Source organism: Aquarana catesbeiana, linkage group LG01 (assembly GCF_042186555.1).
Source record: "Aquarana catesbeiana isolate 2022-GZ linkage group LG01, ASM4218655v1, whole genome shotgun sequence".
NCBI classification, from domain to species: domain Eukaryota; kingdom Metazoa; phylum Chordata; class Amphibia; order Anura; family Ranidae; genus Aquarana; species Aquarana catesbeiana.
In genome coordinates, this window is record NC_133324.1 from 74,111,179 (window position 1) to 74,132,864 (window position 21,686).

At 43.7% G+C, this 21,686-nt stretch overlaps 1 protein-coding gene across 21 annotated transcripts in view; it reads left to right on the forward strand.

Moving 5' to 3' along the window:
- Positions 1-21,686, forward strand: part of NEDD4L (NEDD4 like E3 ubiquitin protein ligase) — a 578,915-nt gene that overhangs the window by 383,107 nt on the left and 174,122 nt on the right. The window contains exon 1 of one of the 21 annotated variants that reach the window (XM_073620486.1): positions 15,610-16,005. The exons of 19 other annotated variants lie outside the window; for them this stretch is intronic. In XM_073620486.1, the coding sequence (XP_073476587.1) occupies positions 15,940-16,005 (66 nt within the window). In that variant the 5' untranslated portion in view covers positions 15,610-15,939. Of the gene's footprint in view, positions 1-15,609; positions 16,006-16,097; positions 16,191-21,686 lie in introns of those variants that run through there. One more of the 21 variants, XM_073620495.1, reaches the window with a different exon arrangement.

The window sequence follows — 21,686 nt, forward strand, 5'->3', positions numbered from 1 at the left end:
AATGGGTGAGTTTTGACAAGCAGTGCTCCTGTCAATGTCCTGTTCCCCATGACTAAGCTCCGGGTTGCGGAGCGAAACGCGTTGGAGCGTGGCCTGATCGGAGTCCAGGCTGAGCCACTCCACTTATTCCAACAGTACACCAGGAAGTGTGGCTTCCACGGGGCTATCCTCCTTTCCTCAAGTGCTCTTGTCAAACTCTGTAGCCCAAGTTGAAAATGCAGCTAACCCCAAGCAATGCATCGCGTCCGCGATGTGTGTGTTTGAGGAGGGGGGGGGTGGATATGTGGTAAAACCATAGCTCGGCCGCCTGTTTTTAGTGCTTCCCGGCCACCTATGTGAAAGAGCCCTTAGGCTCAAAGCATTTGAGTTTTTTTGGGCACTGCTGGTCTGTTTGAGATCCATTCCTCTGTTGAAGGCAAAGGCAGATCAAATGCATCCCCCATACCAGGACTTGCAGTTGAAACGCTACTGGACCACACGCACATAAAGCATTTGAAAGAGGTTTGCGTTCAGGTAATGCCACATTCAAATGCAAGCAACTGTGCAATATGCAACAAATCTTGCGGTAGCCCTTACGGTTTATCAATGAGCTTTCTTATTTATAGCCTTCCATTAATAAATAAATCTTAGAAGGGGGATGTCTAGCACTGAATGAGAGAGACTGCTGTTATTATTTATTCATGCTGATTTCCTTGTTTTATGTACGCTGAGGCCACCGAAGTTAGCGGCTCCTTGGAGATGATCAGAATCAACAGAAAAGAATCGCAAAGCAGAAGTGCGTTCCATCTGCCGCTTGTTTGTTGTTTGTTTTGCTGTTGCTGTCGCTCTAACGATAGTACACGGCAGAGCTTCACTGAACTGTCAGGATGATAATGTCAGATGCCATCCAGAACAGATGCAGGGACACGGGGATTTGTCTCCTGGTTGCTGGAGCACTACAGTCTTAAAGAGGACCCGGCACAACGTGCTGAAAAGGCAGTGTTTAAAGGGGTACTCCAGTCAAAAAGAAGTAAAAAAAACACTGGCGATTGTACAAAATCTCCTGTGCAGGCATTCTTTGGTTCCATTGTCTCGGTTTTATGAGATTACATATAGGTCCTCAAGGACTCTCAACTCTGCTTCTTGAAATGTGCTTCAATCATCCACCTTGAGGATGCTTAAAATGATATTGAAGGCCAGATGTTTTTTGTGTCAGTAATTACATGACCAGAGTAAAACATCAACCACTCACCATAATAACCGCTATGCCCCCCATACCCATTTAAAATAATTAGACCAACACCATTTTGGAGTAAAAATTGGTCATAGGGGAAATGTATGAAGACATAACCAATATATTAAATATTCCTTTAAACAGAAACGTAATATTAACAATGATAATCAAGGTTGCCAATCTTTGAAGGCACTAAAGAACGTTTGTTTTGTATCTGCTGAACCACTTAAAGGTCCCCAGTCGCAAAACACTGGCTCGGGGACAATCCCAACTCTCCGCAGATACCTCCATGTCCCAAATTTCCAGTTAACCCACCATTAACTGGAATCCTACAAAGGACACCATACCATAAATGGGTCCCTAGTATGTGATATCACTGTTCATTTTGAAAACCTCCAAAGATTCCAACTGCCAGGCCACTAGGACCACCAAGTTACACCAATCCATACAGCTTAAAGTGATATTAAAGGCTTCTTTTTTGTTGTTGTTGTTTATAAATAGCAAACATGTTATACTTACCTGCTCTGTGTAGTGGTTTTGCACAGAGCAGCCCAGATCCTCCTCTTCTCAGGTCCCTCGCCGGTGCTCCTGGCTCCGCCCTCTTGCCGAGTGCCCGCACAGCAAGCTGCTTGCTATGGGGGCACCTGAGCCGAGCCGCTTCTCTGTGTGTACATTCGGACACGGAGCCACGGCTCGGCCCTACCCCCTCTCTCTCCTTGTTGGCTTGCTGACTTTGATTGACAGCAGTGAGAGCCATTGGCGCCTGCTGCTACCTCAGCCAACGACGAGGGAGAGTCCCGGACAATCGAGGCTCACATGCAACATCTCTGGATCGAGATGGGACTCAGGTAAGTATTAGATGGGCTGATGGGGACTGTTACACATAGAATTTTTTTATCTTAATGCATTAAGATAAAAAAACCTTCTGCCTGTAGGACCACTTTAAGTTTCTTCTTCGTCTGCTGGCTTCACACTGCTTGAACTTTTCCCATCTAGACACCATTGAAGCTCCTTCTAAACATTTAAACCCACCAATCCTGGTATGTAACCTCATATCTCCTGAATCTACTTGTTTCCCTGTCACCTTTGCTTATTTTTTATTTTGCTTTAGGCCAATCTTTCTATCTGCTATTTGATGTTCTAAAAACTTGTTTTCCTCCTGAATCAAATGTTCCCCTTTGTGTTGGCCCTGCTTTCCAGGGTTATGGTGGCTCCTTTCCCCTGTATCCCCTGTTTATCCTCAGAACTACAGGGTGTCGATGCAGGAAGCGTTCTCACATGAGGCAGCAAGGATGCGCATTTGCACTAGACATGATGGCATATGTAGTCCCGATGAATTCAAGATGGTGACTAGTAATGATGTGAGGTTTGTGCGCTTCACAACAGGAAATTCAGGGAAGTGGCGCTTAGGAAGCTGGAGGATATGGGGGGTACAATGAGAAAATAGTGCATTTTAAAATGTGTATTATTATTATTATTATACAGGATTTCTATAGCTCCAACAGTTTGCTCAGCACTTTACAAAATGAGGGCAGAGAGTACAGTTACAATACAATTCAATACAGGAGGAATCAGAGGGCCTTGCTCGTTAGAGCTTACAATCTGGGGGGGGGGTCAAGTGATAAAAAAATTAATGGCTGTGGGGGATGAGCTGATGGCGCAAATAAAAATAAACTTGTTAGGTGGGGGCAGGATAGGCTTCTCTGAAGATAAGGGTTTTCAGGGATTGTCTAAAAGCAAACAGAGTAGGAGATGGACAGATTGGGGTAGGGAGATCCATAGGAGAGGCTGAGGAACAGTGCTGGAGGCGAGCATGGGAGGAGGTGATAAGGGAGCTAGAGAGGAACAAAGAGAACGATTAGGTTGGTATTTTGAGACTAGGTTAGTGATGTAGCGGGGGGGGGGCAAGTTGTGGATGGCTTTGTAAGTTGTTAATATTTTGAATTTAATTTGTTGGATGAGTGGAATATAGTGGAGGGGTTGACGGAGAGGAGTAGCAGGTACTGAATGATTAGTAAGGAATAGTTTATTTTACTGGCGTAATTGAATGATGAACAGCCATCCTTGTTTGGCTGTTGTGTTCGCTGAGGGAGTTGGATTTCTGCATGGGTGGTTCCCATATAATCAGGGGTGAAACCTCCCAGAAAGTTGGCAGGATCACTGGGCAAGTGGGCATGACCAGACTGCCCAGAAGGTGGACTTAACAACTGTAGGCTGTGGGCAGGGGTTGCAGTGTATTGGGAACTGCCTGGAAGGTAGACGTATCAACTGTGGGCCATTGGCAGGGCCGATAGTGTACCAGAGGCTGTGGGACTAAGATTGTTGGTAAGTATGAAACTATTATGTAATAGCAAATGCCTTCTGTGCCTGCAGTTTGTCATTATGTAGAGATTCTCCAGTCTGATATCAATTGGCATGTGACTGGGCACCAATAATTATCCTTTTCTTTAACGAGAAGACAAGGAACCTTTTCTAAGCCCACGCAAGTCGTTTCATTGGCTGAATCCAAGATAAAGCATGGCGGTTCCCATTCGAGTGGCGAAACGAGGGGGGGGGGTGTCTTGCCACCCGTCTTTCTTAGCAAAACTTCTTTCAATCTGTGGTCAGCGCTGGTCACTGGGGACCCCCCTCCCCCTATAACTGGTGGATAATTATTTTCACTTAGTTCACCCAGAGGTCAGATAAACATTTAGTTGCTGTAAAACTTGGCCCTGCTCATTTAGCTAATTATGGGATGTGGTCGTATTACAGGGTATTTTAAAACCTGTTGGGGTTTACCGATGATTCAGCTCACTGTACACTATGGCTTGTACCCAACAGCTGGCTGGATTTAGATGGCATTTAACAAATATGCTGCGTCAATAGCTATGTACCCACATCTGATTCTTTTTTTCATGCACTTTTTGACACAATTCCCACCAAGCCTCTATCCACCTGGAGTTTTTATGTTCACCCATCTGGGTGATTTGGTTACCTCCCACAACAGAGGATATTCTGTTAAAACAGATCTGGAGGAAATACACAAAGTACAACAAGACTGAAGTAAGAATACACATGAATCGTTTATTTATACGATATTTCCTTATCCTGGTGTTCAGCTTTCAAGCTTAGTTGAACATTCAGTTCCGATCAGCTAAATGCATTCCAGGTGCATCAAAACCGGTGACGAGGCTTGGGCTTGCTCGGACTAGGATCCGAACCCACGTGTTCAAGCCCGTCAAGAAGCTGTACGGTCCAATAATCTGCAGCTATGGTATTAACTGCCCATCAGCCACACCTATACATACAGCTGCAGGGCAGCGAATACCCCAGAAGCAATTGATTGGCTCGTACAAGTGACAACTTCCTGGTGGGCTGGCACATGTGGATTCAGATCCTAGTCTGAACACGCCCGTGCTCATCACTTTTCAAAACAAAACAATAGAAAAATACAGACTCTCATATGTCCAGGGTTGTGCATTTCTATGGGCAGCTGTACACAACACCTGTGGCTCCCAGGTGGAGAAATACGCATACATTTGATGTTGTATGGTCCCAGGCACCCATGTGCACGTTATGATTCTTCTTGACTCTAATCAGCCATGTGAATGAGGCCTTATGAATGAGGCTTAGTTCACACCATGCAGGTGCGACTGCAAATGGGCACGTGTAGGCAGGCTATTCATTTCAGTGGGCTGCTCTATGCACACAAAACACAGAAAATAAATCTCTGACTTGTTTGAAAAAATGCACTTCAGCAAACCGAGTGGTGCTGTGGCACCATGTGGTTTGGCACACGTGTTTGCAGATGCGTGGAGGTGCCATTGACAATGGCACTGCCATGCGTCTGCTAAGGGGCAGAGTGCTTCTGTGCATGTGAGGAAAGCGCATGATCCAAAGACATGCTGGTGGGTAAATTGGATCCTGTCTAAATTGGCCCTAGTGAGTAAGTTAGGGACCTTAGATTGTAAGCTCCTTGAGGGCAGGGACTGAGTAAACGTACAATGTCTATGTAAAGCACTGTGTAAATTGACGGGCTATATAAGAACCTGAAATAAATAATTTTGCACGCATTCCCAACACTCATAGATGTGAACCTAGCCTTAAAGTCAGGGATTAATCGGCCACTTGAGAAGTCTTGTAGCTCTTCTTGGATACCTTCAAGAGTCTACAGGAGTTATGAATAAGGACTATTTACTAATTTGATGATACTGCTGCTCTGCCTTACAAGCAATGATTCTCTTAGAAGACTGGCAAAGGCAGGCCGGGGTCAGCGTCAGGTGCAGGAGAGCCGGCTGGCCGCTGCTCGCCGTTGGGAACACGTTATGTTCATAACTCAGAAGTTTCCACTTCAATTTACATAGCTGGTGGAACATAGCAGTGTGAGAAATGACAGATGCTCAGCATAGTAGACACCACTGACCTTTCAGCAATGCAGGAGCAGCACTACTGCCAGTCTCAAACCAAAACAATGAGCCAATGCAATAGGAATGTTTGTTTATCAGGTTTCAATAGAACAGCAGCGGATGGTGCCTGTTTAAAAGACCAGCAAGGCAGGATAGATATCAACTTGTGGGTAAAATATGAGAAGCTGATATATGGCTCTGTGGATAAAGGACCTCTAACCACTAAAAGAATATAGAGGACATACTGACATGACAACATTTCAGTCCAGGCCCCTAGGACCCACATTCTGCCTCAGGCCTGCCCACCTACCGAAGGGGCCCACCCAAACCTTTCCTTTAACTTTGCAGGGACCACCCACGTGAGGCCTCCAATCACCATAATTAATGCTTTGAGTTTCTGCACATGTGCAATAACTCACTTAAGAGTGGCATTATAAACCTAGGTCATCGCCTGGAAGGCAGCATCATCGGGACTGCCATACAAGATGTGAGGCTGCCTTGGCGAATCTGTGACAACTGGCATATACAGTATGTAAGAAGTATACTGGACATATCTAAAAACGAAGCTTTGGGCCAATAATTTTATACAGGTCATGGAGGTGTAAGAAGTCTGTACGTGACTCTGGCTGTACTGTTTCTTTATTGTATATCTAAAGCTATTTCTTTTAAAATTTTCTATAGAGTTGAGAAATGTTAAAATCCCTGTCAAACTTTCTACCATTTGAGAAATTCGCCTTCACTTAACTGTACTGTAGACCAGTGTTTCTCAACCTTTTTTTCAGTCAAGGCACCCTTTAAAATTTCACACAATCTCAAGATACCCCATTCTAAAACTAAACGAATAGTTTTGAATAAAGCAGAAACATCCACATGGGTACGACACCCAACGTTAGAGGTGATTTAATGTTCTAAAGCGATACACCTTTGCACACTGGTACTGACTAGTATTCCAATGTTTCTCTTCTACCTCAATTTCTCTCCGTCACTCAGCTAATGTGCTCTTGATGCTGAAGGAAAGTGGCAGGGGAGGGGCAAACAAGGATGCTGTGCATGTGCCCGACATCCTTCTTATCAATGGAAGACATCCTTGGTTGTTGGGACACTGGCGGCTAGAAGGTTGTAATGGAGCGCAATGAAAACCTGTGGCTTTGTGTAACTAATTAGGCAGGTTTGATCCACCTGCTGACTTGTATACAGTTTTTGGAAAATATATAGGTATTTTGCCAAGGCACCCCTGAAGGCACCCTGGTTGAAAAAGGCTGCTGTAGACATGACAGGAAATGAGAGGAAATCTATCCAAAATGAAGACAGTCCCCTTAGAGAGTGTCATTAGAACAAGTGTCCACATTGTAAGATCTTCAACGATGGTGGATATGAATCAAACCTTTAAATACATGGAGGGTGTGAATAATGTCCACGAGGGCAGTATTTTCATAATGAAGCTAATGCCGCGTACACACGACCGGTTTTGCCGTCAGAATAAACTCCGAAGGTTTCTCTGACGGAATTCCGCTCAAGTGGGCTTGCCTACACACGGTCACACCAAAGTCCGACCGTCCAGAATGCGGTGACGTACAACACTTACGACGGGACTAGAAAAAGGAAGTTCAATAGCCAGTAGCCAATAGCTTCCGTCTCATACTTGCTTCAGAGCATGCGTCGTTTTTGGTCCGTCGGAACAACATACAGACGAGTGGTTTTCCCGATAGGAATTGGTTCCCTCAGAAATATTTAGAACGTGTTCCATTTCTAGGTCCGTCAGAATTTTCGAAAAAAAAGTCAAATGAGGCATACACACGATCGGATTAGACGATGAAAAGCTTCCGTCTGACTTTTTCTGTCGGACATTCCTCTCGTGTGTACGCGGCATAAGATCAAGAACAAGGGGTCAAACCCTAAAAACTAGCAGGAGAAAACGTTTTGAGACCTTAGAAAGTATTATGCTACCAAAAGGGTAGATGATGCTTGGATTGAACTTCCGGCAGAGGTAATAAATCATTCAACATTGAATTAACACCCACTAGGATTAACTTAGATCTACGCTCAGACAAAAAGATATAGGGCAGTCCCAGTGGATTACTTGGTCTTTCTTGTTGTCACTCTTCTATGTGACTTTTCCCTCACTTTCAGCCCTGTTGACAATGGTTACCAGGACAAATCGAGAAAGTGAATGTCCCCGATGAGAACAGAAAAAGCAATAACAATTTTAACGCCATATCACTTTTTTTTTTTAACAACTAAAAAACATTTTAATACTTTAGGTGTTGTCATAGAGCTGATCTATATATATAATATTATTGTTATTGCTATACATGCCATATATGTGACCTTCTGGTCTGTATAGTATTTTCTTTTGCAAATATGTAATACAATTGGGCAAAAAAAAAAATATAGGTGGTGATCGCCCTAAAAAAAGATCAGTTTCTTGGTTTAATAGCCAACCTGTTTTGTTTTATCCTCCTCATAAAGATAAAATAAAATGATGCTCCCTGATGCCTATAAACATTCTTTAGCCAGGTCAAAAACCTCAAAATCAATGACGCTGACTAAGGCACTTTTTGACCATTTTTGTTGGTGGCATCGAGCAATTGATTGCACAAATTTGAAGCACCATTCACTACCTGCTACATGTTATTGCTACCTATGTGTAAAAATGAATTGCTTGAAATAAATTACCAGAAATTTTATAAACACAATTACCCTAGCAAAATATTGCTCCTGTTTTAAGCCTAAAAGTATTGGACAACAAGTAACCCTGAGAGAGACGGGCTCATTTGGACCTGATTGACAGTACCTAATGAAGCAACCTACAGACTAACCAATTAATTGAAATACTGTATAATCTATGGCCAAAAAGTATGTGAATACCCCTCCAAATAATTGAATTCAGGCATGTTGAGTGAAGGGTACTGTTAATACTACAGAATACAAAGACATTTTAGACAACCGTGCACTTCAAAACTTTTGGCAACAGTTTGGGGAAGGTCCTTTTCTTTTCTGTCATGGCTGTGTCCTTGTATACATAGCCGGTTCTATAAAGACATGGTTTTATGACTGTTGTGGAGGAACTCAAGTGGCCTGCACTGAGCCCCGACCTCCACTCTACTGAACACTTTTGGGATGAATTGGAACTTTGATTGTGAGCCATATCTTCTCATCCGACATCAGTACCATACCTCACAAAGGTTTGATGAAGTTGGTATGGGGGAACTCAAATGGCCTGTACAGAGCCCCGATCTCAACCCTACTGAACACCTTTGGGATGAACTGGAACTCCAATTGTGAGTCGGGTCTTCTCCAACATCAGGCAGGCAAACCGTTTTTGAAAAATTCAACAGAGCGAGAATGGCTGACTGCCCACGTGACATCCTCTAGTCCACATGAATTGGACATTGTGAAGCAAAACCATGACATTGTAGTTATGGGCTGTTCATAGAGAAGGTTGTGTATTAACCCCTTACAGACCACCTCATGCAGATATACTGCGGCAGAAGGGCACGTACAGGCAGAATCACGTACCTGTACGTTGCCCTTTAAGAGGCGGCTTGCGCGCACCGCCTGCCGGGAGCTTCGTGAGCACGATCACAGGTCCCGTGGACTCGATGTCTGTGGGGATATGTGCGATCGTCTCACAGAGAGGAAGAACGGGGAAATGCTGATGTAAACAAGCATTTCCCCGTTCTGCTTAGTGACATTGATCCAAGCTCCCTGTAATTGGGAGCGGTGATCAGTGTTGTGTCACACACAGCCCCCCCCCCCACAGTTAGAATCATTCTATAGGACACACTTAGCCCCTACAGCGCCACCTAGTGGTTAACCCCTTCACTGCCAGTCACATTTACACAGTAATCAATGCATTTTTAATTTCACTGATCGCTGTATAAATGTGAATGGTCCCAAAATTGCGCCAAAAGTGTCTGATCTGTCCACCATAATGTCACAGTCATGATAAAAGTCGTTGATCGCCGACATTACTAATAAAAAAATGATTAATAAAAATGCCATAAAACTATCCCCTATTTTGTAAACGCTATAACTTTTGCGCAAATCAATCAAAAAGCGCTTATTTCGTTTTTTTTAACCAAAACTATGTAGAAGAATACGTATCGGCCTAAACTGAGTAAAAAACATGTTTTTCTTTATATATTTTTTGGGGATATTTATTATAGCAAAAAGTAAAAAATAATGCAAATTTTTTTTTTTTTTTTTCTTTCAAAATATTTGCTATTTTTTTGTTTATATCGCAAATAATAAAAACCGCAGAGGTGATCAAATTCCACCAAAAGAAAGCTCTATTTGTGGGAAAAAAAAGGACGTCAATTTTGTTTTGGGAGCCACGTCGCACGACCGCGCAATTGTCAGTTAAAGCGACGCAGTGCCGAATCACAAAAAGTGCTCTGGTCTTTGGCCAGCCAAATGGTCCGGGGCTGAAGCGGTTAATAGTAGCAGAGTAACACCTTTGTCAACAGATAATGATAGACACTTAATAGAGGTGGTGAATTTTCTGTGTGGTATTGTAATAATAATAAGTTAGTAGATCCCTATTCACAATAAATAAATTAGTAGATCCCTATTCACAATAAATACATAACCTCATGTATGGTTTGTTTTCCCTATAGGGAGACATGATTAATGGCCAAAATGAACCCCAGTATAACTTGATGCAGTATTTTCCTGTGGTAGAGCTGAGCCCGGTACTGCACAGAAATCATATTAATTTTCCACTTCTACTTGAAGATCTACCGGAAGATTTACCCCCCTTCATGGCCAGGCCATTTTCTGCAATACGGCACTGCATTATTTTAACTGACAATTGCGCAGTCATCCAATGCTGTACCCAAATAAAAATGTATTTCTTTTTTTTTCCTTACTAATAGAGCTTTCTTTTGGTGGTATTTGATCACCTCTGCTATAAAACATATCCAATAAAAAATGTAAAAAATCTAATTTCTTCATAAATTTAAGCCAATATGTATTCTGCTACTTATTTTTGTTAAAAATAATCCCAATAAGCGTATATTGTTTGATTTGAGCAAAAGTTATAGCGTCTACAAACTATTGGATATATTCTGGAATTTTTTTTTTGTTAATGCTACTAATGTTCAGAATCAGTGCCTCATAGTGGGACTGCGATATTGCGGTGGACAATCAGACACTAACTCACCGACCTTTTGATCCATCCTTGATAGGAAAAAACCTTTAATGGGCTATTGAGATGCAACTTTGAGACAAAGTCTTTTTTATGTTCTCTTTGATTCTAAAGATATTTCAATGGAATGTTCACCTGTGACACCATCATAGTATATGTAAGTCTACCAGATATTGGATACTGTATATACCATAATCACTCCATTGAAAAAAAACTTTGTTATTGATACTCAAATATTTTTCTATAATGTTATAGACGTACAATTTGGAAATAAACTGAAACGCGTCGGGTGAGGGACAATACCGGGCGTTATGCTTTGATCATGGTGTTTCTGGACACAGATTTGTATGCATTCCATGTTTCTGTTTATGTGCAAATGTTTTTAAACTTACTCTGTTAAATATTTTTTATTACAAATATATATTTTTCTATATTTTTTCTCAATATATACAGTAAGTGTCTATAAAGTCAGCCTGGGGGGTATTCATTTTGTTTCTAACAATTTTTGGATGTGGCACTATTGAAGATACACCGATCTCATTTTCATAGTGTTGAATGTCTGAGCAAATACCAGTTAAAGTAGAGCAGTGGCGAATAGCAAAAAATGGCCTGGTCTTGAAGGGGGGGGGGGGGGTAAAACCTTCCGGAGGGCAAGTGGATATAACAACAACCAAGCAACTTATGTTCTGCAATAACAGCCACCATTTTGCCCTAATGAAAACTGATGGATTCACACTATTGTGATCTGTTGTATTAAGAGGCTCCATTCCTTATGTAGTTAAATAAAATAAAAGCACATGAATTTTTTTTTTTTTTTGCAAAAGATCAGTTTTTAGGTAGGATTGCCATCTGCCCAATATTTTCGAGCCAGGCAGCAGAAATTGGGCTTTTTGCCAACTAATAGGGAAGAGATAATCGGTTGGCATATTTTCCCAGAAAAGGTGACAGCCTTAGCTTTGGGTAACAATGCAGATTCATTTCTTTTATTCAATTTACACAATTTTGTTGTTTTGAAAATTCATACTTTAATTTTTAGATTCAGCTTGATAAATGACATTGGTGTTTATATTGATCTGCCACATGCTAGCTGATGGCAGGCTGCCCGTGGGAGTACGTTTTTTTTTTTTTTTTTTTTTTTTTCTATATTCTAATAGGTGGAAAGCAGAGATGCTTTAGACTTCAAGGTAAGACCGCATTCACTGTGCTGTTATATTGTATTTTTGGAGAAAAGGCGGGAGGTGGGGCAGTGGCACAAACTTTGCAGGACTGCTGCCTTGTTGTCCACCATGCAACCATAAAGCACAACAGTAGTGGCTAAATGCCAAAAATAAGTGGATTACAAATTGTCAGGTGTAACTAAAGGCAAAACATTTTTTTTTTTTAGTTTTGGGTAGATTGGCAAGGCATTAGAACACATGTTAGTTTTGTATTGCTGGGTTTCCCGTTCACCCTCTCTAATTGTCCTGTTTCCGGTTATCATTGAAAGTGAAACACCGGAATAGTAATAGATGGGGAATTTTTCTGGTGACCGTCTTAGTCTGGTCCAAATCATTTGGTGGATGGGGGATTATGGTTTGGGGTTGGGCTTGGCCCCTTAGTTCCAATGAAGGGACCTCCTTAAGGTGTCAGTATACCAAGCCATTGATGGCCATTTCATGCTCCCAACTTTGTGGGAACAGTTTGGAGATGGACCCTTCCTGTTCCAACATGACTGCACACCAGTGCGCAAAGCATGGTCCAAAAAGACATGGATGAGCGAGTTTGGGGTGGAGGAACTTGACTGGCCTGCACAAAGTCCTGACCTCAACCCGATAGAACGTCTTTGGGATGAATTAGAGCGGAGAATGTGAGCCAGGCCTTCTCGTCCAAGTGCCTGACCTCACATATGCACTTCTCTAATGCCCCGTACACACGGTCGGACATTGATCGGACATTCCGACAACAAAATCCATGGATTTTTTCCGACGGATGTTGGCTCAAACTTGTCTTGCATACACACAGTGACACAAAGTTGTCGGAAAATCTGATCGTTCTGAACGCGGTGACGTAAAACACGTACGTCGGGACTATAAACGGGGCAGTGGCCAATAGCTTTCGTCTCTTAATTTATTCTGAGCATGCGTGGCACTTTGTGCGTCGGATTTGTGTACACACGATCGGAATTTCCGACAACGTATTTTGTTGTTGGAGAATTTTATAGCAAGCTCTCAAACTTTGTGTGTTGGAAATTCTGATGGAAAATGTGTGATGGAGCCTACACACGGTCGGAATTTCCGACAACAAGGTCCTATCACACATTTTCTGTTGGAAAATCCGACCGTCTGTACAGGGCATAAGAATGGTCAAACAATTCCCATAGGTTCACTCCTAAACTTTTTGTATAGCCTTCACCAGAAGAGTTGAAGCTGTTATAGCTGCAAGGGGTGGGCCAACTCAATATTAAACCCTACGGACTGGGATGCCATTAAAGTTCATGTGCGTGTTAAGGCAGGTGTCCCAATACTTTTGGCAATATAGTGTATTTCCCTATTTCTACCTAGGCCTCTTTTGAGTGCCAGGCTATACACAGAGAGTGGAACCTCCAAGTTGGTGTACAACAAAGTGCCTGTTGGAGCTCTTGAAGATACCCAGTACATTCAGGTATGGGGGAACATATGACCTGCTCCCCTTCCTCCCAGGATGCATTGCTTGGGCCTATGCAGCCAATCACCAGGCTGGTCACATGGCGGAGTAGAGTGGATCATTAAAGTGTTACTAAACCAGGCCCCTGCATTCACAATATCTGGTCTCCCACAGTACACAGAAGATGGAAATCCAATTATTATAGTAAATCTAAACTGCTAAACACCTTTTTATTATTAGCAGTATATAGCAATCTTGTGACTTATATCAGTGTCTGGTTAAGATTGTAGGAGGAGTTTTCATTCTACTCTGACTGTCCTTTGAGACCGCTGATCCTCTGAGCAGTGCTGATTGGCCCTGTGCGGATCACTGAACCCTCCCAAGGAAAAAAAAACTTATCTAGCAATACACACCAAACTGAGCATATGCAGAGTGCTTCCATGGCTCTGTACTAACAGCAGATGGATTGGGGACAGAAAAAGAAGGGGGGAATCAGAGAAAACAGGATAACACAGCCTCTTTACACAATGCAGAGGATTAACCCCTTAGGTTCCACAGTGAGTATAACAAGCATGCTTTACTGCATATACAGACTGATTTTACTGTTGTGGGTTTAGTAACACTTTAACTCTATGTAAGCTCTGATACAGAACTCACACCTGAGCGTAGTGATTTGCTGTAGTTTTTCGGATGTTTTTTAAAGAATTTTTGCAAGCATTTTAGAAGCGTATTACAAGTGTTTTACAGCTTCACGCATTTTTTGTTTAGCCAATAGAAAGCACTAGGAGAAGGAGAGGTGGCAGGAATTGGGGGTGGCGAGCTGCTGTTTGAGCAGAATGCGAGCGTCAAAACGCTTAAGTCTGGCATTTCTATTGAAGTCTATAGAGCCCAAAACACTTGTGCCAAAAAGAAGCTTGTGTACTTTCTTGAGTGGCAGGCATTTTGCTTCAGGCGACAGACCGCTCAGATGTCAACAGGGGGCCTTTGAAATTAATGATATTTGGCTTGTTGAGCATTTTAGAGCTGAAAATCTCTCAGGTGTGAACGGAGCCTCAAGAATAATTGGGACCCAGAGCTCCGTCAGAAGAATGGCGTGGTGGAGGTGTGTGGGCAAGGTGACCATTAGTGGGTGGGGTGATCCCCATGACTAAGCTGTGAGGGGGGGCAGAGCGAAATGCATTGGCCTGGCAGGAGCCCAGCCTGAGGTTGTCTCTTCCACAATCATATACACATATGGATGTGCGGCATTGGGGACTCTTTCCTTCCTCTCTCTAGTGGTTACAGGAGCTGGGACGAGCTCCACACCCTCGCAGGCACTCTAGCCGCAGCGGACTTATACACCATCTACATGGCTCCCCTAATTACTACATGGGCCTGAGCGGCACACCAATCGTCCAGTGGGTGGGGGAGTTGGGTCACAGTGGATGGGGGAGTTGGGTCACAGTGGATGGGGGAGTTGGGTCACAGTGGGTTGGGGAGTTGGGTCACAGTGGGTTGGGGAGTTGGGTGGGGGAGTTGGGTCGCAGTGGGTGGGGGAGTTGGGTCGCGGTGGGTGGGGGGAGTTGGGTCGCGGTGGGTGGGGGGAGTTGGGTCGCGGTGGGTGGGGGGAGTTGGGTCGCGGTGGGTGGGGGGAGTTGGGTCGCAGTGGGTGGGGGAGTTGGGTTTACAGTGGGTGGGGGAGTTGGGTCGCGGTGGGTGGGGAGAGTTGGGTCGCGGTGGGTGGGGGGAGTTGGGTCGCAGTGGGTGGGGGAGTTGGGTTTACAGTGGGTGGGGGAGTTGGGTTTACAGTGGGGGGGGGAGTTGGGTCGCGGTGGGTGGGGGGAGTTGGGTCGCGGTGGGTGGGGGGAGTTGGGTCGCGGTGGGTTGAAGAGTGGGTCCAGGGGCCTGTCAAGAGAACCAATCACTTTGCCCCCTTGAAACATGTTGCCATTTTCCTTTTCCTTCCCTCAGCCAAATCCACAACAAAGCATGGGTTTTCGTTAAGGTTGTGAAATGTGACTGACAAATTGATGAGCCTTAAATTAAAGCCGACCGATTAATTTAATTATAGTGTTTGCTGTAGCAGCTCATACATCTTTCAGCTCAAAAAAAAAAAAAAAAAAAAACTGCATGCCTAATGAATGGAAGATTGCACAGTAACCACGTCTGATATGTAGGTGGTTCCTATTTTTTCCACTTTTTTTTTGGAAGATCTGGTTGCCATGGCAGTGCACAGCTATGCTTTTCCCGACAAGCTGCAACTATTTTGGGACACTTGTTCCCTTGTCGTCGTAACCTTAACATTGTGTGTGCCTGGGGTCTGCTAAGGCCTGGTGGTGTCCGCACTGTCAGCCGACGGCAGAACAGGACTTCAGGAGCGTACACTGTGTCCTAGCAGCCACCTCATCGGCACACTCCATTATCTCCTTTGTTATCTGAAAAAAAGAGGGTTGGTGGTGGGGAGGGGGGGCTAGAACGAGACAAGCCGTCCTTTCTCACAATGAGGACCTCTCTTGCGTCTCGTTGTGACCAGGGGAGGCGAGGGTTAAATTGGTAGAATCCACTCAGGTTGCCACGAGGTAAATGAAATCATGTACCGGGCTAGACCTGACTCGTTCGTCGCTCATCTGGGGGATTGTCAAGGTCGCAGCGCACAGGTGAGTCTCGCCTCTGTTAATATTTAATGCATTTGTGTTTGTGCTCATTTGCTGCCTGCTAGGTTTCTGTGAACTTGTGCCATATACGTTCTGCTTACGTATTACCTCCATGTCTGTGCTTCACTTACTTCTCCATGGATCCTATAGTGACAGCCGGTCCTCTGGGATCTGCAGAGCCCTTAAAGGTACCCTGCTATATACCATCTACTATGTGACAACTCCATCCCTAGATATTGTGTGCCTTTCATTTTCTCCATCCATATATATATATATATATATATATATATATATATATATATATATTCTAGACTGTAAGTTCTAACGAGCAGGGCCCTCTGATCACTCCTGTATTGATTTGTATTGTAACTACTGTCTGCCCCCCTTGTTGCAAAGCGCTGTGCAAACTGTTGGCGCTTATTAAACCCTGTATAATAATAATTATCTATCAATAGATGGCTGGAGATAGATCTATATATGGATAGATATAGAGAGAGATAGATATAGATAGGGAGAGAGAGAGATGGAGAGATGGAGAGATGGAGAGATAGATAGATAGATAGATAGATAGATAGATAGATAGATAGATAGATCTAGAGAGATAGATAGATAGATCTAGAGAGATAGATAGATAGATCTAGAGAGATAGATAGATAGATCTAGAGAGATAGATAGATAGATATAGATGGAGAGAGATGGAGAGATAGATATAGATGGAGAGTGATAGAGAGAGAGAGAAAGAAAGAGATAGAGAGATGGAGAGTGGTAGAGAGAGAGAGAGATCTAGATGGAGAGAGATAGATCTATATATATATATATATATATATATATATATATATATATATATATATATATGAGCCAACCCTCCCCCTCACCATATTCTATATAGCTTTTCTATTATTTCCTCTTTAGTATTCGATCACGCGGAAGACCTTTTTGTTTGTTGTTGCTGTCTATGTACTGTTCTGCCTTGTTAACAATGTATACACACAGTTGGTTTACTGTATTGTTAAATGCAAATACAACTACTCTATGGAAATAACTTGGCAATGTAAGGCTTAAATGCTTTTAACTACAAAGGATTTGGATGAAAAATTGTCATCCATTCATCTTTTAATGCTAATCAATGCATTTATTTAATGGTCATGTTTTATCTAGTACTGGCTTATTCCGCTAAGCTTTACGGGGGAGACCAAAAGTCCCTGACATACACATAGGAGCTTACAATGTAATTTCTGTGTAACAGTCGTGAAGAAGAACAGGTATATTTTAATTGACTTATTATAAGTATTTACCAGTATATAGCACCAATAATTTATGAAACGCTTTACATTTAGTGTTCATTCACACCAGTCCCTGCCTTCAAGGAGCTTACAATGAAAGGTGCATCTCAGACGTACATCTATTTAAACATTGTCCTTATATTTTGCATAAAGTTACCATTGAAACTCTCCATGTAAATACTATTTATTTTTATCACAGGTATTTATAAAGCACCAGCATGTCTGCAGTGCTTTACATACTAATCATTCACAATAGGCAGCACAGTGGCTTAGTGGTTAGCACGTCTGCCTGGCAGCACTCAGGTTGTTGGTTCAAATCCCAACCATGACACTACCTGCCTGGAGTTTGCATGTTCTCCCTGCGCCTGCATGGGTTTCCTCCCACTCTCCAAAGACATGCTGGTAGATTAAAGAGGCTGGGGTTTTTTATTTTTATTTTTTACTTACCTGTAAAGTAAAGGCATAATGTGCTAGTAAGCCTTGCATACTAGCACATTTATGTTACACTTGCCTGCAAAGGAATCCCTTGTCGTCCCAGCTGGAGGCCGCATCCATCTTCCCACGTTTACTGTGTAAATTGTTGGCGCTATATAAGTACCTGAAATAAATAAATAAAATAAACCAGTCCCTGCCCTCAAGAAGCTTACAATCTAAGGTCCCGATCTCCCAAACATACAAACACATTAGGGCCAATTTGGATAGAAGCCAATATAACCTACCAGCATGTGGGAGGAAAGCAGAGTACCCGGGAGAAAACCTACACAAGGAAAACATGCAAGCTCCATGCAGATAGTGTCTTGATCTGGATTTGAACCCGGGACCCAACCGATGAATTCATGCATGTTTGGAAGAAATAAACACTTACACAGGGAGAGCATACAAACCCCATTACCCTGGTAGGAATTGAACCCGGGCTTCAGAGCTAACCAATAAGGTTGTGTGTTGTACCACTAATTGCTAAAATAAAGACATGTGACAGTGTAATGCTTCAGAAAGGCTAACTCCTGTGAAAATTGAAAATGAACCTGACTCTGATAAGTGGCACTTAAACCAGAGAAAAAGGACATTGCACAGACTTCTGGAAGCAAGAACACCCATCCCACATTTGAGGAGCTGTGTGACATCTGACTTTGATGGAATACAGAAAACGTAAAGCGGAAATTCACCCAAAAAGGGAAATTCCTCTTTTCTGCCTCCTCCATCATATTTGGAATTTTTTTTTGGATGGGGGTACCTAGGCAAGAGCAGGTACCTAGGCGATCAGATTGGAAGTTCTCAAGTGTCCCCAGCAGGGCCCCTCCTTACATCTGTGTCCCCAGCGGAGCCCCTCCTTACATCTGTGTCCCCAGCGGAGCCCCTCCTTACATCTGTGTCCCCAGCGGAGCCCCTCCTTACATCTGTGTCCCCAGCGGAGTCCCTCCTTACATCTGTGTCCCGTCAGCGTAGCCCCTCCTTACATCTGTGTCCCCGTCAGCGTAGCCCCTCCTTACATCTGTGTCCCCGTCAGCGTAGCCCCTCCTTACATCTGTGTCCCCGTCAGTGTAGCCCCTCCTTACATCCGTGTCCCTGTCAGCGTAGCCCCTCCTTACATCCATGTCCCCGTCAGCGTAGCCCCTCCTTACATTTGTGTCCCCGTCAGCGTAGCCCCTCCCTACATTTGTGTCCCCGTCAGCGTAGCCCCTCCTTACATCTGTGTCCCCGTCAGCGTAGCCCCTCCTTACATCTGTGTCCCCGTCAGCGTAGCCCCTCCTTACATCTGTGTCCAGCAGGGTCCTCCTCACATCTGTGTCTCCGGCAGCACAGCCCTCCTGGCTGCAGCGGCCCGACTTCACTGTCAGTAACATCACAGTCTTTCCCGCGGGCTCTACATCCATCTCTGACTGCACACTCCCAGTCTGCTCCGGCATGCCTCTCCCAGCTCTCCCGACTGTGCCTGTCACTCACTGACACCTGATCGATCCCTCCTGGAGACTTGCCCGGCAGTTTTCCCCGCTGTCCTCTCCTGCACCTGTTCAGGACACCCCTTGGGTTGTGTGGGGTTCTTGTACAGCTCCAAGCCCCCTGACCCAAAGTCACCCCCCCCCCCCAGACCGGGGGGCTTTCTCCAAGGCCCTGACAGCCTAAAACTCCATCTCCAGTTCTTCCACCCGAACAACTCCTTCCCAGCTGGGCTGACCCTAGGTATTTAAGGAGGCCTGCCCCCTGCCAATCCAGGTTTGGGATTGGTCAGGGCTCCTTAGAACAGCCCAGACAGCTCCACCTTTCTTCCTCTCCTCCCTTCTAGAAGCCTCTAGAAACAGAAGGGGGGTAGCCAAAAGATGAAACTAGCTGTGAGTCACCAGCCTACTCTAAGCCACTTCCAGCCCCACAGATTAAAACAAACAGGCCTAGCTTCCAGCTAGGCCTGCCTAAATTTACCTGTTTTTACAAAAATCTCACTCTCGCACCTACACTAGGTAGAGGGTGCTACATCTTTTTAAAGGAATATACTTTATTTAAAGCAGTCTTAAACAGCAGTGTGTTGTGTTTTATGCATGTTTTCACATGTATTGTGATGAAATAAAAACAATGGTGCCTGCTGTACTTTTTTCAATTACTGGGCAAACATGCAACACAATGGTGTGAACTGCATTCATAGGGAACCATTCTTTTTATATTGCCTTGCATTGGGAATGCTCTCACAAATGCACATCTGTGTGAATAAACCCTTAAAAACATTTCCCTCCACTATGGCGGCACCACTTTTCATAATCCTCTCTGCCAATCCAGGAGTTTAATGCATACTTTCTGAAGCCTATGACTGCCTAATACCTGCTTCTGATTGGTCTGTACTTCCAGTCAATTAAAAGTCAGCATTCTTCAGCCATGCCCCCAAAGAGAGAGGAGGCTAACCTCTACTCTTGAAGGGTCTAGAGGTTAGAGAAGAGTCAACACTGAAAAGAGGGACTCTGAAACATATTGTCCGTCCTTTTGTGCAGTCAAGACATCAATCCAGAAAATGTAATTTGTAGTGAACTCTGTGGACTGCAGTAGGGGGATGGCAGGCTTATGAATTATTCTTGTGTATGGTTTTGAAGAGCGGGGTTGGGAATCCCCTGACTGACCTGAGTGTCATAGGCTTGGAATTGTGTTTGAAAGAAAGAATAAATAGGGTTTTTGGCATAGTATGGTGATCTGGTACACCTATTTATCGGCAGGATGAAAACCCTGAGCTGTAGACTGTGTACCCTTTATATAGTTCCATACTATTGTAGTACAAAACTTAAAGCCGCACTCTGATGTTGACTGTTCAGTTTATTCTTAGCCATCGGTTTTTATACAGTCCCCCACCCTTGGCCATGCCCTCTCTCTAGAGCTGTGGTTCCCAACCTCAGTCCTCAAGTACCCCCAACGGGCCATGTTTTCAGGTTTTCCTTTACTTTTTACAGCTGCTTTAAATCAATATCATTGACATGGTAATAAGAGCTACTTTATCTAAGGGAAGTTCCCAAAACATGGCCCATTGGGGGTACTGTGCAGAAGCCGGTGGTTTATAATAAACTGAGCAGTCAGTGTCAGAGTGCGGCCTTAAGTTTTGTACTACAATAGTATGTAACTATATAAAGGGTACACAGTCTACATCTCAGGGTTTTCATCCTGCCAATAAATAGGTGTGCCAGATCACTATACTATGCCAAAAACCCTAATCATACTTTCTTTCAAACACAATTCTAAGCCTATGGCACTCAGGTCAGGCAGGGGATTCCCAACCCCGATCTTCAACTTTAGTAGTTGTAAACCTCAGACATGAAATATCATCAAAGAATATCCCTCTATAGTGTGTACTTGTCTCAGTTCAGAGCACTAAGTGTCATTTCTGTCTGCTGCCCCGTTCCTCTGCTGTCTGCACTTCTGACCAGTTTTCTTGACATCAAGAGAAAAAAGGTGACAGAGGAGGGAACTCCAGCTGATTGGCAGCCTTGGGGTTTTGTACTTCAGTATTTGTGTGAAGTAGGACTTGCTCATTCCTGGGGTGGCACCTAGTGTAGAAGCTGAGCCCAGAGGTTATACAGTGGAGTCTTGGAGTGGCACTGCTTGGCTTGTCCATACTATTGTGTTTACCTGGAATATTTACTTGAAGAATCATTTCCTGTTTGGTAGATTTTGGGAATGATGCACAGGTTTACTTAGGTTGTTTTTATTGGCAGTATTTATAGGTATTTCAAAACTTCCTGATCCAGGTTATTACTCTGGTCTTCTTACATAACCACTTTGAAGCAATCAATTAGTCTGTTTTTTTATGCGTCATTCACTGGCTAGTTTCACAATAATTTTCAGAACTGTGTACGGACTACTTAGTACCTGTCTTGTAAGAGGGAACATTTTACAAACCCTTCCAATAGGGAAACTGTTCTAAATGGC